This window comes from Bos grunniens, chromosome 5, assembly GCF_055505025.1.
Source record: "Bos grunniens cultivar Pamir isolate PY7600 chromosome 5, Bosgru_T2T1.0, whole genome shotgun sequence".
Taxonomy (NCBI): domain Eukaryota; kingdom Metazoa; phylum Chordata; class Mammalia; order Artiodactyla; family Bovidae; genus Bos; species Bos grunniens.
Genome location: NC_141169.1, coordinates 6,639,086 through 6,656,761, shown reverse-complemented (window position 1 = coordinate 6,656,761; position 17,676 = coordinate 6,639,086). Strand labels below are relative to the sequence as shown.

General features: G+C 39.1%; 1 protein-coding gene across 23 annotated transcripts in view; it reads left to right on the top strand.

The window, feature by feature from the left end:
* Positions 1-17,676, top strand: part of OSBPL8 (oxysterol binding protein like 8) — a 166,854-nt gene that overhangs the window by 86,266 nt on the left and 62,912 nt on the right. For 16 of the 23 annotated variants that reach the window (XM_086398787.1, XM_086398782.1, XM_086398792.1 and 13 more), the window contains one exon: positions 5,804-5,941. In XM_086398787.1, coding sequence (XP_086254913.1) covers positions 5,851-5,941 — 91 coding nt within the window. In that variant the 5' untranslated portion in view covers positions 5,804-5,850. The remainder of the gene's footprint in view (positions 1-5,803; positions 5,942-17,676) is intronic. The other 7 variants (XM_086398794.1, XM_086398785.1, XM_086398778.1 and 4 more) reach the window with 1 other exon arrangement.

Below are 17,676 nucleotides of genomic sequence, written 5' to 3'. Positions count from 1 at the left end.
CTGACCAAGGATTGACCCTGGGCCCCTGCTTTGGGAGTGTGGAGTCCTAGCCCCTGGGCCAGCAGGGAAGTCCCTTTATAATGTATTTGAAGTAGCCTTAAATGTACTAATACTACAAAAGATTATATGAAGCATATGAAAATTATGAAGTATATTCATACAGTGAGTACATAGTGAACCCACCACTGACTTAAGAACTTGAATCTCTCACGGCTGTGCCTGTCCTCCCAGGGGTGATGGTTAATTCATTTTTGCTGTTTTTGTTTATTCGTTGCTTTTTCAAAAATATATTTTTTGGTTATTTTTAGGTCACATATGTATCACTAAATTTTACTAGGGTTTTAATTTTACAAGAATGGCGTCACGCTCTATGTCATCTTCTAGGACTTGTTTTTTGTAGTTAACGTTGTGTTTCTAAGTTTGAGCCATGTTACTGGGTATAGATAAGACCATCTGCTTTTACTGCTACATACTATTCCATTATATTCGTATACCTCAATATATGAATCCATATTGTTTTCAGTTTATGAATATTTATTTTGATTTTTGCTATTATGAACAGTGTTGCTATGAACATTTTTATCCTTGTCTTTTGGTATACACATTCCAGGTATAAAGCTAAAAGTGGAATTTTTGGACCCATAGAATATGCTAAACTTCAATGTTATAAGACCTAAGTGGTTTTCCAAAGTGCTTGTGTCAGTTCATACTCTGTCATCAGCAATGCGTATGTTGGCTCGCTGACCATATCCTTACCATCATTGGATAGTATCAGACTTACTAATTTTTTTCAGTTTTACTGAGTATAAAATATTTATTTCATTGTGATCTTGATTTGTTTTTTTCCCTTATTACTAAGGAGGATCAAAATCTTTTTGTACATTTATGGGCCGTTTGCATTTCTTCTTCCATGAACTAATTGTTCATGTTTTCCTACCATTTTTCTTTAATTAAAAACATTAATAGATGTTTAATTGACATACAACATTGTATTAGTTTCCAGTGTGTGACATAATGATTCCATATTTGTATATACTATGAAGTGATAATCACAGTAAATTTACTTAGCATCCATCGCCATAGATTGTTACAGAGTTTTTTTTCTTATAATGACAGCTTTTAAAACGTACTCTCGTAATAGCCTATAATGGAGAAGAATCTGAAAAAGAATATAGGTAGATATATAACTGAGTCACTTTGCTGTACACCCGAAACATTATAAGCTATGGTTCAGTTACCAGCTGAGCCACAAGGGAAGCTTCTCTGGTAGCTCAGCTGGTAAAGAATCCACCTACAATGCAGGAGACCCCAGTTCAGTTCCTGGGTTAGGAAGATCTGCTGTAGAAGGGATAGACTACCCACTCTAGGGATATGCTACCCAGGCCAGTATTCTTGGGCTTCCCTGGTGGCTCAGCTGGTAAAGAATCCGCCTGCAATGTGGGAGACCTGGCTTTGCTCTGTGGATTGGGATGGTCCCCCAGAGAAGGGAAAGGTTACCTACCCACGCCAGTATTCTGGCCTGGAGGATTCCCAGGACTGTATAGTCGAACACAAACTGAGTGACTTGCACTCTCACACTTCAATTAAAAAAAAAGATTTACTATCTTAGCACATTTCATATATGCAGTACAGTATGAACTCTAGTTGCCATGCGGTACATTACATCCACATGACTTCTTTATTTCATAACTGGGAGTTTGTACTTTTTGACCCATTTTGCACAACCACAACCCCATCCCCCTCTCTGGCAAACCACCAGTTTGTTCTCTGTATCTGTGAGCTCAGTTTTATGTCTGAGTTGCATTCCATTGACTATATATACACCGCATTGTCTTCACCCGTCCTTCCATTGAGGGATAGTTAGGCTGTCTCCATATCTTGGCAGTTGTAAATAATGCTGCAATGAACATGGACTGCGTGTATCTTTTTCAAATTAGGGTTCTCATTTCATTTGGATAAATACCCAGAAGTAGAACTGGTGGATCGTATGGTAGTTTTAGGTTTCCTTTTTGAGGAACCTCCATCCTATTTTCCATGAACCTCCATGCTGTTTTCCATAATGACTGTACCAGTTTACATTCCCACCAACAGTGCTCAAGGGCTGCCTTATCGCTGCATCCTCATCAATACTTATTATTTCTTATCTTTTTAATAATAGCAGTTTTACCAGGTGGGAAGTGATACTTCACTGTGCTTTTGATTTGCATTTCTCTGATGAATCGTAATGTTGATCATCCTTTCATGTATACTTTGACTATTGAGCTATAAGAGTTCTTTATGTGTTTTGGATATTAACCCCTTATCAGATATACTATTTGCAAGCATTTTATGCCATTCATTGTATTGATGGTTTCCTTTGCTGTGCAGAAATGTTTTAGTCTGACGTAGTTTCAGTTCTTTATTTTTGCCTTTATTGTCTTTTGGTGTCAAATCTAAAAGAATCATTGCCAAGACTGATGTCAAGGAGCTCACCTCTAGTTTTCTTCTAGGAATTTTATATTTTCAGGTCTTAAGCCATTTTGAGTTAATTTTTTTGTAACAGTAAGATAGAGGTCCAGTTTGTTTCTCTTGTGTGTGGCTGTCCAGGCTTCCCAACAGTATTTATGAAAGAGACTGGCCTCTTCCCTGTTGTATGTTTTTGGCTCCTTTGTCAGAAACTAATTGACCATATACATATAGGTTTATTTCTGGGCTCTCAGTTCTGTACCATTGATCTATGTGCCTTTTTATGCAAGTGCCACGGAGTTCTGATTACCATAGCTTTGTAATGTAATTTGAGATCAGGAAGTATGATGCCTCTGGTTCTGTTCTTCAAGATTGCTTTGGCTATTTGGGGTCTTTTGTGATTCCATGCAAGTGTTAGAATTGTTTTTTCTGTTTTTGTTAAAAAAAAAAATTGCCATTGGAATCTTGAGAGGGATTGCACTGCTTTGGGAGGTGTAGACATTTCAGTGTTGCTCCTCCGGTCCATCATGTAGTGCACCTCTCCATCTGTATCTGTGCTCTTCAGTGTCTTTCCTCGGGGTCTTACAGTTTTCAGTGTACAGGTCTTTCACCTCCTTGGTTAAATTTATTCTTAGGCATTCTTTTTGATGCATTCCTTTACCCTTGTGTTTCTTTTACCTTTTTGATCCTTCTCTAATTGATTTACAGGAATTTTTTTCAACATATTTTGAATTCCAACTCTTCGTTAATTATATGTGTTACAAATCTCTTGGTTTCCCCTCCCCCAATTTCTTTTTATCTTTTGATTAGGTTAATTCTTAATCCCCACCCCCACCTTGCGCTTTCTTTATTGGTGAGTGTTTCGTGTGTCTTTTTAAGGGAATCATTGCCTACCCCAAATTTATATTCTCTTAAAAGTTTTCAAGTTTTACTTCTTTGCATTCATGGTTTCAAAGATTGCTCAGGCTTCTGTACAGACAATGAACTCTACACAAGCAAGGAGCAAGATGATACAGGTAGAAACTAGGTAGAAATATGCTGCTGTGATCCGTGGAAAGGTAATGGTGTCTTGGAACAGGGTAGTGGTTGTGGAAGTGCAGAGAAGTAGGAGGATCCCAGATAAATTTTGAAGATAAAGATATCACAGATTGATGGAGTATGAAATGTGAGAGAAAGAGAAAAATCAAAGAATACGTCTAAAGTTTTTGGCCTGAGAAACTGGAAGAGGAGAATAGTGATTCCATTAACAGATGCTACTGCTGCTACTGCTAAGTCACTTCAGTCGTGTCCGACTCTGTGCGACCCTATAGATGGCAGCCCACCAGGCTCCCCCGTCCCTGGGATTCTCCAAGCAAGAACACTGGAGTGGGTTGCCATTTCCTTCTCCAATGCATGAAAGTGAAAAGTGAAAGCGAAGTTGCTCAGTCGTGTCCGACCCTCAGCGACCCCACTAACTGCAGCCCACCAGGCTCCTCTGTCCATGGGATTTTCCAGGCAGGAGTACTGGAGTGAGGTGCCATTGCCTTCTCCAAACAGATGGGAGAGAGGCAAATCTGGAGGATAAACAAAATAAAGACTGTTGTGGATAAATTTGAGATGTCTGTTAAGTAATACAGGCAGGCAACTGATGTGTGAGTTTTTGATTTTAGGAGGAGATAAAAATTTAGTAGTCATCAGTATAGGATGCTTTTTTATTGATTTGATGGGAAAATAAATTCTTTGTAACTTTACTTGGATGATAAGTGAGAGTATTTTTGAATTTTTACTTTAAAATTTAAGGAGCTAAAATATAATTTTGAAAACTTTAGCACCATCAAAAGTACATTAATGATTATGTTAAAGGTAATTTCTGTTTAAAATGTTAAAGAAGCAATTTTCCTTGAAAGATATGGTGATTAAAAATATCAGCCTAAGTTCTGCTTAAGTTTGAAATTACATCTAGATTGAAGACAGAATCATTCTCTCTCAAGATAAAGCTTAAGGTTTCTGTAGACTGAAAGCACAGTTACATAAAAATCGAAGAATGGAGATCCTGGGGCACTGTGGACTTGCTCACAATTTGTCCTGCTCCTTCAATCAGTATTTTTTCTTTTCTGTCCTCTCTGGAACTGGGCATTGCTTTCCTCTATCAGTAGCTTGGTCAGACGGGTGACTAGAAGCCCTAAACACTATTTAGATTTATCATTGAGGCAGCAGGCTCTTAAGAAACCAGACTTTGAACCAAATGGTCCTTTGTTAGAATATTACCAGTATTAGGTTTAGGCAAGGCAATCTCTGAACCTCCAAGTTTCCCCAACTTTAAAATAAGAATCACACCTACTTTCCATGAAAGTTGGAAATTAGAAATTCTAGCACATATGAAATACTATTTTGTGGCTCAGCTGGTAAAGAATTCACCTGCAATGCAGGAGACTGCCTGCAGCACAGGAGACCTGGGTTCGGTCCCTGGGTCAGGAGATCCCCTGGCGTAGGGAATGGCACCCGCTCCAGTATTCCTGCCTGGGAAATCCCGTCGACGGAGGAGCCTGGCGGGCCACAGTCCACGTGGTCAGAGTTCACGCAGTCCAGGCCAGTCACAGAGAGCTCGACACAACTTAGTGACTAACCCACCACCACCACGCCATTTTATGCTGCTGTAAACTGGAATGTTTCCTCATTACCAGTGAGGTCGACTGTCTTTTCATATGTTTGTTGACCATTTGTATGTCTTCTGCATTGTCTTTTGCTTATTGCTTTGTTGGCAAATATATAGAGTCAATAACACAATGAAAGGTTGATAGTAAACCTTGGAGGACCTTTCATTATCAGAATATGTGTTTTCATTTTTATGAGGTGTGTAATTTGACGCATGACTATAAACTCCTCTTGAATTGATAGCAAACTAAAAATAAAACATTTATTAATTATTTATTAAAGTAATTTAATTTATTAAAGTATTATTAGAGTATTGAGTTGACTAAATGAATATAACCATTGAGGCCATGTCAATCACAGTTCTGCTGCTACTGCTAAGTCACTTCAGTCGTGTCTGACTCTGTGTGACCCCATAGACGGCAGCCCACTAGGCTTCCCCGTCCCTGGGATTCTCCAGGCAAGAACATTGGAGTGCGTTGCCATTTCCTTCTCCAATGCAGGAAAGTGAAAAGTGAAAGTGAAGTTGCTTAGTCGTGTCCGACTCTAGCGACCCCATGGACTGCAGCCTACCAGGCTCCTCCATCCATGGGATTTTCTAGGCAAAAGTACTGGAGTGGGGTGCCATTGCCTTCTCCGAATCACAGTTCTAGTCCATGTTATTAACTATGCTGTTATGTAAATCTGTGACTTAAGTACTAATTTCTTTTTCCCTTCTTTCCTTGAGCTGTGGTAGCAAACAGTGACGATACTCAACACCTGACACCAGGAAGGATGAGTCAGCGCCAAGGGAAAGAGGCTTTTCCAACACCAACCAAAGATTTGTATCAGCCATCTTTCAGTCCAGCAAGTCCTCATACCCCGGGTACGGAGTTGTACTTTTAATGTTTTTTGTTGTTACTGATGGTGGGCTCTGTGTGTATGGATTGTTTTGTTTTTTAGGCAGGTCTGTCCTTTGCTGGTGTATCATGATTTTTCTTTTTGACTATTTGGTTTTATAGAGGTTTATGTTTGTTTTGTTTTGGTCATCCATAATACACTTCAAATGAGTGCATTTTCCTTTGGAGTACTTTTTAATTCTCTTTACATTCTCTAAAATATTTGGTTAGTTATAACATTCTTTTAATTCAGTGATTTTCAAACTTTTGGTCTCAGGACTCCTTTAATACTGTCAAAAATTACTGAAGACCCCAAATAATTTTTATGTGGATTAATTAACCTGTTGATACATACTGTACTGCATATTAAAACTGAAACTTTAAAAAAATGTTTACTTTGTTTTTTGAATTGATGTATAGTTGATGTACTTATCAGCTATATGCATGTGGACTTCCCTGGTGGCTTAGTGGGTAAATAGTCTGCCTGCAGTATGGGAGAGCCGTGTTCAGTCCCTGGCTTGGGAAGATCCCTGGAGAAAGAAATGGCAACTCCCTCCAGTATTTTTGCCTGGAGAATCCCATTGACAGAGGAGCCTGGTTGGCTACAGTCCATGGGGTCGCAAAGAATCAGACACGACTGAGTGACTGACACTTTCTACACTTGATATACATATGTATGTTACAGGTGTAAGTATCAGCTCAGTTCAGTCGCTCAGTCGTGTCTGACTCTTTGCGACCCCATGAATCGCAGCACGCCAGGTCTCCCTGTCCATCACCAACTCCCGGAGTTTACCCAAACTCATGTGCATCAAGTTGGTGATGCCATCCAGCCATCATATCTTCTGTTGTCCCCTTCTCCTGCTGCCCCCAATCTCTCCCAGCATCAGGGTCTTTTCCAATGAGTCAGCTCTTCGCATGAGGTGACCAAAGTATTGGAGTTTCAGCCTCAGCATCAGTCCTTCCAATGAATACCCAGGACTGATCTCCTTTAGGATGGACTGGTTGGATCTCCTTGCAGTCCAAGGGATTCTCAAGAGTCTTCTCCAACAACACAGTTAAAAACCATCAATTCTTCGGTGCTCAGCTTTCTTCACAGTCCAACTCTCACATCCATTCATGACCACTGGAAAAACCATAGCCTTGACTAGACGGATCTTTGTTGGCAAAATAATGTCTCTGCTTTTTAATATGCTATATCTAGGTTGGTCATAACTTTCCTTCCAAGGAGTAAGCATCTTTTAATTTCATGGCTGCAATCACCATCTGCAGTGATTTTGGAGCCCAGAAAAATAAAGTCAGCCACTGTTTCCACTGTGTCCCCATCTATTTGCCATGAAGTGATGGGACCGGATGCCCTGATCTTAGTTTTCTGAATGTTGAGCTTTAAGCCAACTTTTCCACTCTCCTCTTTCACTTTCATCAAGAGGTTTTTTAGTTCCTCTTCACTTTCTGCCATAAGGGTGGTGTCATCTGCATATCTGAGGTGATTGAGATTTCTCCCGGCAATCTTGCTTCCAGCTTGTGCTTCTTCGAGCCCAGCGTTTCTCATGATGTACTCTGCATAGAAGTTAAATAAGCAGGATGTCAGTATACAGCTTTGACGTACTCCTTTTCCTATTTGGAACCAGTCTGTTTTTCCATGTCCAGTTCTAACTGTTGCTTCCTGACCTGCATATAAGTTTCTCAAGAGGCAGATCAGGTGGTCTGGTATTCCCATCTCTTTCAGAATTTTCCACAGTTTGTTGTGATCCACACAGTCAAAGGCTTTGGCATAGTCAATAAAGCAGAAATAGATGTTTTTCTGGAACTCTCTTGCCTTTTCCATGATCCAGCGGATCTTGGCAATTTGATCTCTGGTTCCTCTGCCTTTTCTAAAACCAGCTTAAACATCTGAAAGTTCACAGTTCACGCATTGCTGAAGCCTGGCTTGGAGAATTTTGAGCATTACTTTACTAGCATGTGAGATGAGTGCAATTGTGTGATAGTTTAGTGATTCACAATTTTTAAGGATTATACTCCTTTTATGTGCTGTGCTGTGCTTAGTCACTCAGTCACACTCTTTGTGACCCCATGGATTGTAGCCTGCCAGACTTCTCTGTCCATGGAGATTCTCCAGGCAAGAATACTGGAGTGGGTTGCCATGCCCCCCTCCAGGGTATCTTCCCAACTCAGGGATCGAACTCCCACATTGCAGGTGAATTGTTTACCATTTGAGCCACCAGAGAAGCCCAGGAATACTGGAGTAGGTAGCCTGTCCCACTTGAGGAATCTTCCTGACTCAGGAATTGAACTGGGGTCTCCTGCATTGCAGGTGGATTCTTTACCAGCTGATCTGCCAGTGAAGCCCATACTCCACTTATAGTTATTATAAAATATCAGGTACATTCTCTGTGTTGTATAATATGGCCTTGTAGCTTATTTTATACATAATAATTTATTTAAAATGTTTACCCTTAATTCATTTCAAATTATAATAATAAACCTATTATAGGCTAATATGAATCACATATTTTTATGAACAATAACTGACTCCCCTCCCCACCAAAGAAGAGTTGAGTGAGAATGAGAAGAGTGGTATTCTTTTCCTTCAAGGTCCCACAGCCTTGCCCCTATTGTCATTTTGGGCTGGATAATTCTTTGTTGAGGGGAGCTATCCTGTGCATTGCAGGGTATTTAGCAGCATCCTTGACCTCAATGCGCTAGATGCCAATAGCAGTTTTCCTGGATGTGACAACTAGAATTAGCCCTGAAGTGAAGTGAAGTCGCTCAGTCGTGTCTGACTCTTTGCGACCTCATGGACTGTAGCCTACTAGGCTCCTCCATCCATGGGATTTTCCAGGCAAGAGTGCTGGAGTGGGGTGCCATCTTGACAAATATCCCTTGTGGGACAAAATTGTCTCTGGCTGAGAACTACTGTTTTACATTTTTTGCAAATCTTTCTAATTTATGTCTAGCTTTATCAAGGATATTTGTCAGTGAAACCGACCTTCTTTCACTGCAAGTGCATTGCAGTGAAGAAGTCAGTGACTACTACTACGGTCGGATGCCTCTGCTTTGATATGGGCCAAGGTGCCAGTGGTCTCATCTAGCATTGCTTTTGCATGACTAGTGAAAACGTCAGCACAATAAAAGAGTATTATGAAACTAGTTTTGACCTTGCAGACCTTTTGAAAGTGTCTTGGAAACTACAGTGATTATGATAATTTTTAATTCATAATTGATACATTTTTTAAATTGGATTCTGTTTCTTAGCTGAAGTTTATTTGATCATATACTTTGAACTCTCCTTATCAGTTATTGGTACTACTGATAATTACTGATCCCCAATCAGTTATCAGTACTACTGATAACTAGGGGGAAAGACTTCTGCTTTTAAAGCTAAGAACTTAAATTTGGTATTTAAAAGCCAATACATACTTAGATTATCAAACTTTTAAAAATTAATTATTTTAACTGGAGGATACTGTACAATATTGTGATGGTTTTGCCATACATCAACATGAATCAGCCACTAGCGAGTCTTAGGTGTTATGTTATACTGTCTACATAATTAGTTGGGTTTTGGTGTTGTTACTGTGTGAATTATCCCTTGGGGTAGGCTTTAGTTACTTCTTTTTAAATGAGTATTAACTGGTTGATCGTAAGTTACATGACCATTTTCTAATTTACTCCAGTAGAAAATTTTTTCTAGTCAAGTATTAGATGGAAACATTTTTACATAACATTGTAAAAAAATTGTAACATAAAGTTCTGGAAGGATGCAACTTATGTGATTTTTTTTTTTTTTTTTGGGTTCTGTGCACCAGAATTTTGACTGTAATGAATATGGTTCATCTGTTTCATATATCTGTGTATTAGAATATTTAGAGAAATCCTTTAACTTGATATTTAATGAAACAACAAAGGGGTTAGTTACTAAAGCTTCTTGTATTTGTATGTATCATGAACATTTTCAGACAAGCAGGGAGTTTGTAAGAATAATGCAGTTAACACTAATAAACCCATCAGGTAGATGTAAGAAATTATTAACCTTTTGTTGTATTTTATTTATTTGGGGGTGGGGCTGGAATATTTGGAGTAAATCATAGACTTCATGATTTACATCAGCCATAGTATTAGATATATCTTGATTTACACCTAAATGTTCTTGGGTAGGTTATGGGTAAATTAATATTTATAGTGTGAATTACATATTGAATGTACTTCTTTGTTAAAGTCAGCTTATTGGGTTATTGTAATGCACAATATCTCCCTCTGGTTTACCATGATTCCATATGATAGTTTTCAGAAGTGAGAGATGTGTTTAAAATAAGCTAAACCCATTAACTCTTGCTTATTGTGAAGATAAATAGTTGGAAATTAACATGTATAGAAAATATCTTTGATAGGTCTGCCATAACTCAAGTATTATACTCTAGATCAGTATTTCAATTTCTGAATGGAAAGAATTAGAATTCCAAAAGCTTATTAATAGTAATAATGATTAAAATTCCTCATGTCTTTTATGTGCTTTTTACATGCATTAGCTCCTGGAATTCTTATAAGAACCTTATGGTATATAAATCATTGTCTCTGTTTCACAAATGAGGAAACTGGGCAGTTGGTAAGGGAAATTTCCTTGCCTGGTTTACATATTTAGTATGTAGTAGAGCTAAAACTTGAACCTAGGTATAATTACACAGTTTTATATTTTTAAGGTTTCAGTCAATTTAGTCATTAGATTTTTTGAGGCTAAACTTTTCCAAACCTTAAACTTGGCTTCTGTGTCTTTTGATATAACCCCATTATGTGTACAATGTTTTCAGTTCAGTTCAGTCACTCAGTCGTGTTCGACTCTTTGTGACCCCATGAATCGCAGCACGCCAGGCCTCTCTGTCCATCACCAACTCCCGGAATTTACCCAAACCTATGTTCATTGAGTCGGTGATGCCATACAACCATCTCATCCTGTGTCGTCCCCTTCTCCTCCTGCCCTCAATCTTTCCCAGCACCAGAGTCTTTTCAGATGAGTCAACTCTTCACATCAGGTGTCCAAAGTATTGGAGCTTCAGCTTCAGCATCGGTCCTTCCAATGAACACTCAGGACTGATCTCCTTTAGGATGGACTGGTTGGATCTCCTTGCAGTCCAAGGGACGCTCAAGAGTCTTCTCCAACATCACAGTTCAAAAGCATCAATTCTTCGGCACTCAGCTTTCTTTACAGTCCAACTCTCACATCCATACATGACCACAGGAAAAACCATAGCCTTGACTAGATGGACTTTGGCAAAGTAATGTCGCTGCTTTTTAATATGCTGTCTAGGTTGGTCGTAACTTTCCTTCCAAGGAGTAAGCGTCTTTTAATTTCATGGCTGCAGTCACCATTTGCAGTGATTTTGGAGCCCCCAAAAATAAAGTCAGCCACTGTTTCCACTGTGTCCCCATCTATTTACCAAGAAGTGATGGGACCGGATGCCCTGATCTTAGTTTTCTGAATATTGAGCTTTAAGCCAACTTTTCCACTCTCCACTTTCACTTTCATCAAGAGGCTCTTTAGTTCTTCTTCACTTTCTGCCATAAGGGTGGTGTCATCTGCATATCTGAGGTTATTGATATTTCTCCCAGTAATCTTGATTCCAGCTTGTGCTTCCTCCAGCCCAGCATTTCTCATGATGTACTCTGCATATAAGTTAAATAAGCAGGGTGACAATATACAGCCTTGACGTACTCCTTTTCCTATTTGGAACCAGTCTGTTGTTCCATGCCCAGTTCTAACTGTTACTTCCTGACCTGCATATAGGTTTCTCAAGAGGCAGGTCAGGTGGTCTGGTATTTCCATCTCTTTCAGAATTTCCCACAGTTTATTGTGATCTACATAAAGTCTTTGGCATAGTCAATAAAGTAGAAATAGATGTTTTTCTGGAACTCTCTTGCTTTTTCGGTGATCCAACGGACGTTGGCAATTTGATCTCTGGTTCCTCCGCCTTTTCTAAGACCAGCTTGAACATCTGGAAGTTCACAGTTCACGTATATTACTTTACTAGCATGTGAGATGAGTGCAATTGTGCGGTAGTTTGAGCATTCTTTGGCATTGCCTTTCTTTGGGATTAGAATGAAAACTGACCTTTTCCAGTCCTGTGGCCACTGCTGAGTTTTCCAAATTTGCTGGCATATTGAGTGCAGCACTTTCACAGCATCATCTTTCAGGATTTGAAATAGCTCAACTGGAATTCCATCACCTCCACTAGCTTTTTTCGTAGTGATGCTTCCTAAGGCCCACTTGACTTCACATTCTAGGTGAGTGATCACACCATCGTGATTATCTGGGTCGTAAATGCTTTATGTGAAGTTTATTTTTTTTCCTTTCTTTTGAGTAATATGTAGGAGTACAGTTATGAAATCATATAAGTGTGTTTTACTTTATAGAAGTGGCCTGTTTTCCAAAGTAGTTATATCATTTTACATTTCTCTCAGCAGTGTATGAGGATTTCTGTTGCTTTATATCCTTGATATTTTTTATTTTAGCCGTTCTAGTGGGTGTATAGTAATATCACATTGTGATTTTAATTTGCATTTCCCTGTTGACTAAGTGTGGAACATCTTTTCATATGCTCGTTGGCCACTTGTATATCTGAAGTGTCAGATTAGAATTTATGCCCATTTAAAAATTTGGCTTGCTTGCTTGTCTTACTGAATTTTAAGAGTTTTAAAAATATATTTCAGCATCCTTCTTTGCTAACTGTATACATTATATTTTCTTCTAGCCTTGGCGTGCCTTTTCATTGTCTAAATGACTTCTTACAAAGAACAGATGTTTTTAATTTTGATGAAATTCAATTTATCAAGTTTTCCCCCATGACTCAAGCTCCCTGCCACATCCCAACTAAAGAAATCTTTGTCTATCCTAAAGTTTCAAAGAACATTTTTTTGTAATTCTTCTAGAAGTGTTAGACTGTCCCTGCTTTGGTCTTTATCTTCATTGTCCTTCTTAACTATCATCATCTTAGGTCAGGTCCTTATTACTCCACACCTACATTACATAGTACCACAGTATTCTAACTTCTCTTAGGGCTTTGCCTTCCGGTAACAAGGCTCATCTTTCTTAACAAGACAACCAAACAGAAAATTATTGTTACTTTGTAAGGTGAGACTGTGGTAAGATTAGGGTTTTATGGATGTATGTGGGCAGAGAACACGTGGATCCAGTGAAGTAGGTCTCTTAGGGAAATGATATGAATAAATGGAAATAGAAAATTATAAATGAAAATACAGATCTTTATTCAAGCTTGTAACTGAATACCTCATAAGGTATCTGCATTTATGACACTCCCATTCTCAAAAAGTCAGTGGTTGACTGTCGCCTAGAGCAGTGGCTCCTAGGTGTGGCTGTGTCTGAGAATCACCTGGAGCTTTCTTTGATTAGATGCAGATTCTACTCCAGCCTTTCAAAGTCTCTAGGGTGAGGCTGTGCATTTATAAAGTTTTCCAGGTGTATCTGGTACAGCAACATTTGGATCAGCAAGCAGAAACCAGCAATAGAGAGCATAAATTACAGATTTTGTAATGTTGTAGTCAGCGCTCTTAGTATTTCTGATCTTATTCTTCCCTTCCAATTTAATTTTGTATTTTTCCCATCACGAACTCAGCTAGATGACTTTCTTCCCTGTTCCACAGAAGACTGTGCTTTTATTTATTCTGCTTCTCTGTCGTGGAATATCCTCTCCCCAGTGCTTATCTCCGGTGGTCCAGTGGTTGGGAATCCACCTGCCAGTACAGGGAACATGGGTTTGATCCTTGCTTGGGGAAGGTTCCGTATTCCACGGGGAAACTAAGCCCACATCCTAGAGACTGTGCTCCCCAACAAGAGAAGTCACTGCAGTGAGAAGCCCACACACCGCAGCTTGAGAAAGCCCAAACCTAGCAAAGACCCAGTGCGGGCCAAAATAAATAAAATTTTAAATTCTTCTCAGTTCCCAGGGTGTAGGAAAAATGGCCTCAACATAAAGATCAGATCAAGAGTGCTTCTGTAAGATTTTTTTGGTTTGAGACCTCAGAAAGATTTACAGTGCCTCTCAGCAAGACAGAAGCACTTCAAGAAAAAGAACAGAGGACAGAAAGATTTGTTGTAAGATGAGACATTTGAGCATATTCAGACATTGAAAGGATAAAGTCAGTAAGAGAAATATTATAGGAGGAAGCTGCTGCTGCTACTGCTGCTAAGTCACTTCAGTCGTGTCTGACTCTGTGCGACCCCATAGACGGCAGGCCATCAGGCTCCCCCATCCCTGGGATTCTCCAGGCAAGAACACTGGAGTGGGTTGCCATTTCCTTCTCCAGTGCATGAAAGTGAAAAGTGAAAGTGAAGTCATTCAGTCGTGTCCGACTCTTAGCGACCCCATGGACTACAGCCCACCAGGCTCCTCCATCCATGGGACTTTCCAGGCAAGAGTACTGGAGTGGGGTGCCATCGCCTTCTCCGATAGGAGGAAGTTAGGAGAATCAATAAGGCAGGTTTTCAGAGAAGGCGGCAGGGATGGAGTCAGGTGTGAAGATTTAGGGATTGACTGGACTAGGAATCCAGCTGCAAAGTGGAGGAACCACAGAAGTGGGTGTGCCAACTAATGCTGAAGTTGGTATCAGCCTGACCTAGTATGGGATTTTCTCCTGTAATGGTAGGCTTTGCTAGGTGTGTGCAACGAAAGAATGGTGGCAGAGTCCGTATGGGACACTGGTAAGGGAGGCGAGGCTTAACGGATGAGTTGGGCGAACTGCTTTGGTGGAGCGGGCAGGATCTGTTGGAGGAAATGCTGGAGTCAGTGGGCAGCTGAGGAGCACTGTGCAGGAGTGGAGAGCTGTGGGAGCAAGGGCTCTCTTACAGATGAACACAGAACTGATAAAACTAACAGGGTTGGTGTACAAGGAAGAGAATTGTTGGTAGTAAATAAATGCTTGTGGATGTGCTTATGTATAGTCCCCCATGCCTAGCATAGTACCTGGAACATAAGCACTTGTGTGTTTATAAATGAATAAGTATCTTTATTGAGCACCTCTTATGTGCTGCTCCCTGCCATTGTGAAGGTTACAGGCTCACATTTTAATGAGTATGAAATTTTGGAGATGATCTTCATGTGTTGGAAGCCCTTCTCTGACATGAACCCTGCATGTATTACTCCTGTTTCCTGACGAGAGAGAATGGATGACCAGGCAAGTAGATAGGTAGATAGATTTATTTTTTTATTTCAAATGGCATTTATTTTGGTGGTATTTCCTGGACTCATACTAATACCTGCCATTTATCAAGCACTTACTGAGTTTGACTATTGAAAGTTTTATATGCCAACTTATATTTAACTTTTGAAACAACCCCACAAGATACAAACACAATTACTGTGTCTGCTTTATCAGTGAGACAGCTGAAAATGAGGATGTTAAGAAATTGTTCAAATTCACAAAACTAGTAAATGTCAGAGGCAGGTTTCAAATTCAGGACCGTCCAAGCCCATGGTGTTTTTTCTACTGTACTGGAGTGAATTACAGATGAGCTGTTTTCTTTTTGTTTTATGCATGGTATGATGCTAGAAATTTGTGAGAACAATGGCAAAGATTCTCATTGTTTTCTGGCTGAGTCTCCTTTATACATGTTGATTCATACCAATTTAATATGGGTCACTTTCCCTTAAAAATAGCTTGTTTGGTTTTTTGCAATGTGGTTTCCTTCCATCATTTTAAGTTTTCCTTTGGTTGGTTTTTTGGAGAAACTAGGGAGACTCTGGCTGTCCTCACTAAAGCCCAAGATACTCTTTTTATTTGTTTTATGTTTAGATTATGATGCTGAATCAGGTTATTCTAAAAATTGTGCATTTGCCAGATTTTTTCCCTTGTTTGAAGACTAAGTACTAGTTTATTTCAAGTAGTTTTAACTTAAGTATTATTACAGTCCCTTGAGTAGGATGACATTTGTTTCATGCTGATTTGAGTATAATGTATTTTGATTGTTTACCAAGAAAGACAGACTTGTAGTTAGTTAGGCTTGTCGTCTCCCTTTTCCCCTGTACTTGTGAGTAAGGACGATGCTACAGCACCCTGGAGACTAAATCATAGCTTATCTTACAGCTGCATGTTCTGTTCCCTCTAGATCACGTTTGAGATTATCATCAAAACTGGATGAATTCCTGACTTTTATCTTGTAGCCACCCTTGGTTCTTTGGTCATAAAAAGCTCTTTTCATGCTTTTATTTTTAAAAAACCATCTTTCAATTATAGTGCTCTGTGACAGAATATAAAATGTTGCCATGCCAAAATTTATATGAATCCATTTCAAGCTAATTTTGTGTTTAACGTTTTAAAACTAGAAGTTTTACCTGCTTAATCAGTTTTATCAAAGTTAATTTAAGCCATGTTTGGTTCATCTAGGCTTGAGTTAAAATGTCTACACTGAGTACTGTGTTTCTCTTATCCTCTAGGAAATCTTAAACCTGTGAAGTCCCTTTCACCTTGAGTGCTCTGGCAGCATTGAATGTGACATGATGGGTCTATATCTAATATTTCTAACTTTAACTGAGAGTTTACTATTGTGAAGATGTCGTACAGATTTCCCCAGGTGACAGTCTGAAACACTGCTGGGATAACCTCAGGTGACTAACACAGAGTAGCTTCATTAGAGTGGCTCAGACAAAAGGAGACCTAGATCAGTTTCCTCCATGAACCGAAGCAGTTCCTCTGTCCTTGGTAAGACGTTTCTAGGATCAGTTCTGAAACTATATGAGACCAGACACACATAACAAGTGTGTTCCGGAATATATGTCTTATATTTCATGAAAATTGTTTTGCCTGAAAGAAGACTTGAATTTTTTCCCCACCCCCACTTTCTTTTTTTCCCCTAGATGCTGTGCTTTGGTCAGTTGTTTTCTTTAGAAAGAGTATAAATTAGAGGCTATATTGATTTTCTCCTCTGAGTTTCTGAGCCCTAAATAAGTTAGATTTCCAAAGTTATATCTTAAGACATACTTGTTTTCTGCTTTGAAATTCCTTGTGTTTGGATAATTGCTTCATAGAGCTATGAAAGTACCTATTATGTAATGAAAGAGGAATATTTGGCATGTTAAGAAAATAAGAATAAAATATTTTTATAAATCTCTCTTGTTAAATGTTGCAGTATCTGTGTTCTTCAACTATTCCCATAGGGAAATATGAAATACTTTGAAATCATTTGTTGAAAATTCAGTGAGAATGAATAATTCAGCTTTGTTTTAAGCATCTTTACAAAGATAAGAGAGTCTGTCTTATCCTTGCCGGGCGTTATTAATTGCTTCTTTAAGAAAGCAGTAAGATGAACATTAAGAACAACATTAAGAACATTAAGATGCTTTTCTCCGCATAAACATATACATTCATATATTCCTTCCTCCCTACTTTATTAAGATAACAGTTGTTAAGATAACAGTTTATTTATTAAGATAACAGTAAAGGGTTATCAGATAATACGTGCGCTTGTTTCTGGGCTCTTTTCTGATGGGATCCCCCGCCCTCCGCCTGCTCTTTGTTCCCACAGTCTGAGAGGCTGAGCCTGTTTCTGTGTATAGACTGTGGGCCGGTGCCACTGCGTGTGCTGATCTCCTTGTGCATAAGCGAAAAATAAATACACTGGTAGGAGTGTTCACTAAGTGAACTTCCTTCAGTTTAAAGAACTGCCCTTTATTATGAGATTATAGTCTTCCTGCTGTATCATATTTAACATCCCTTT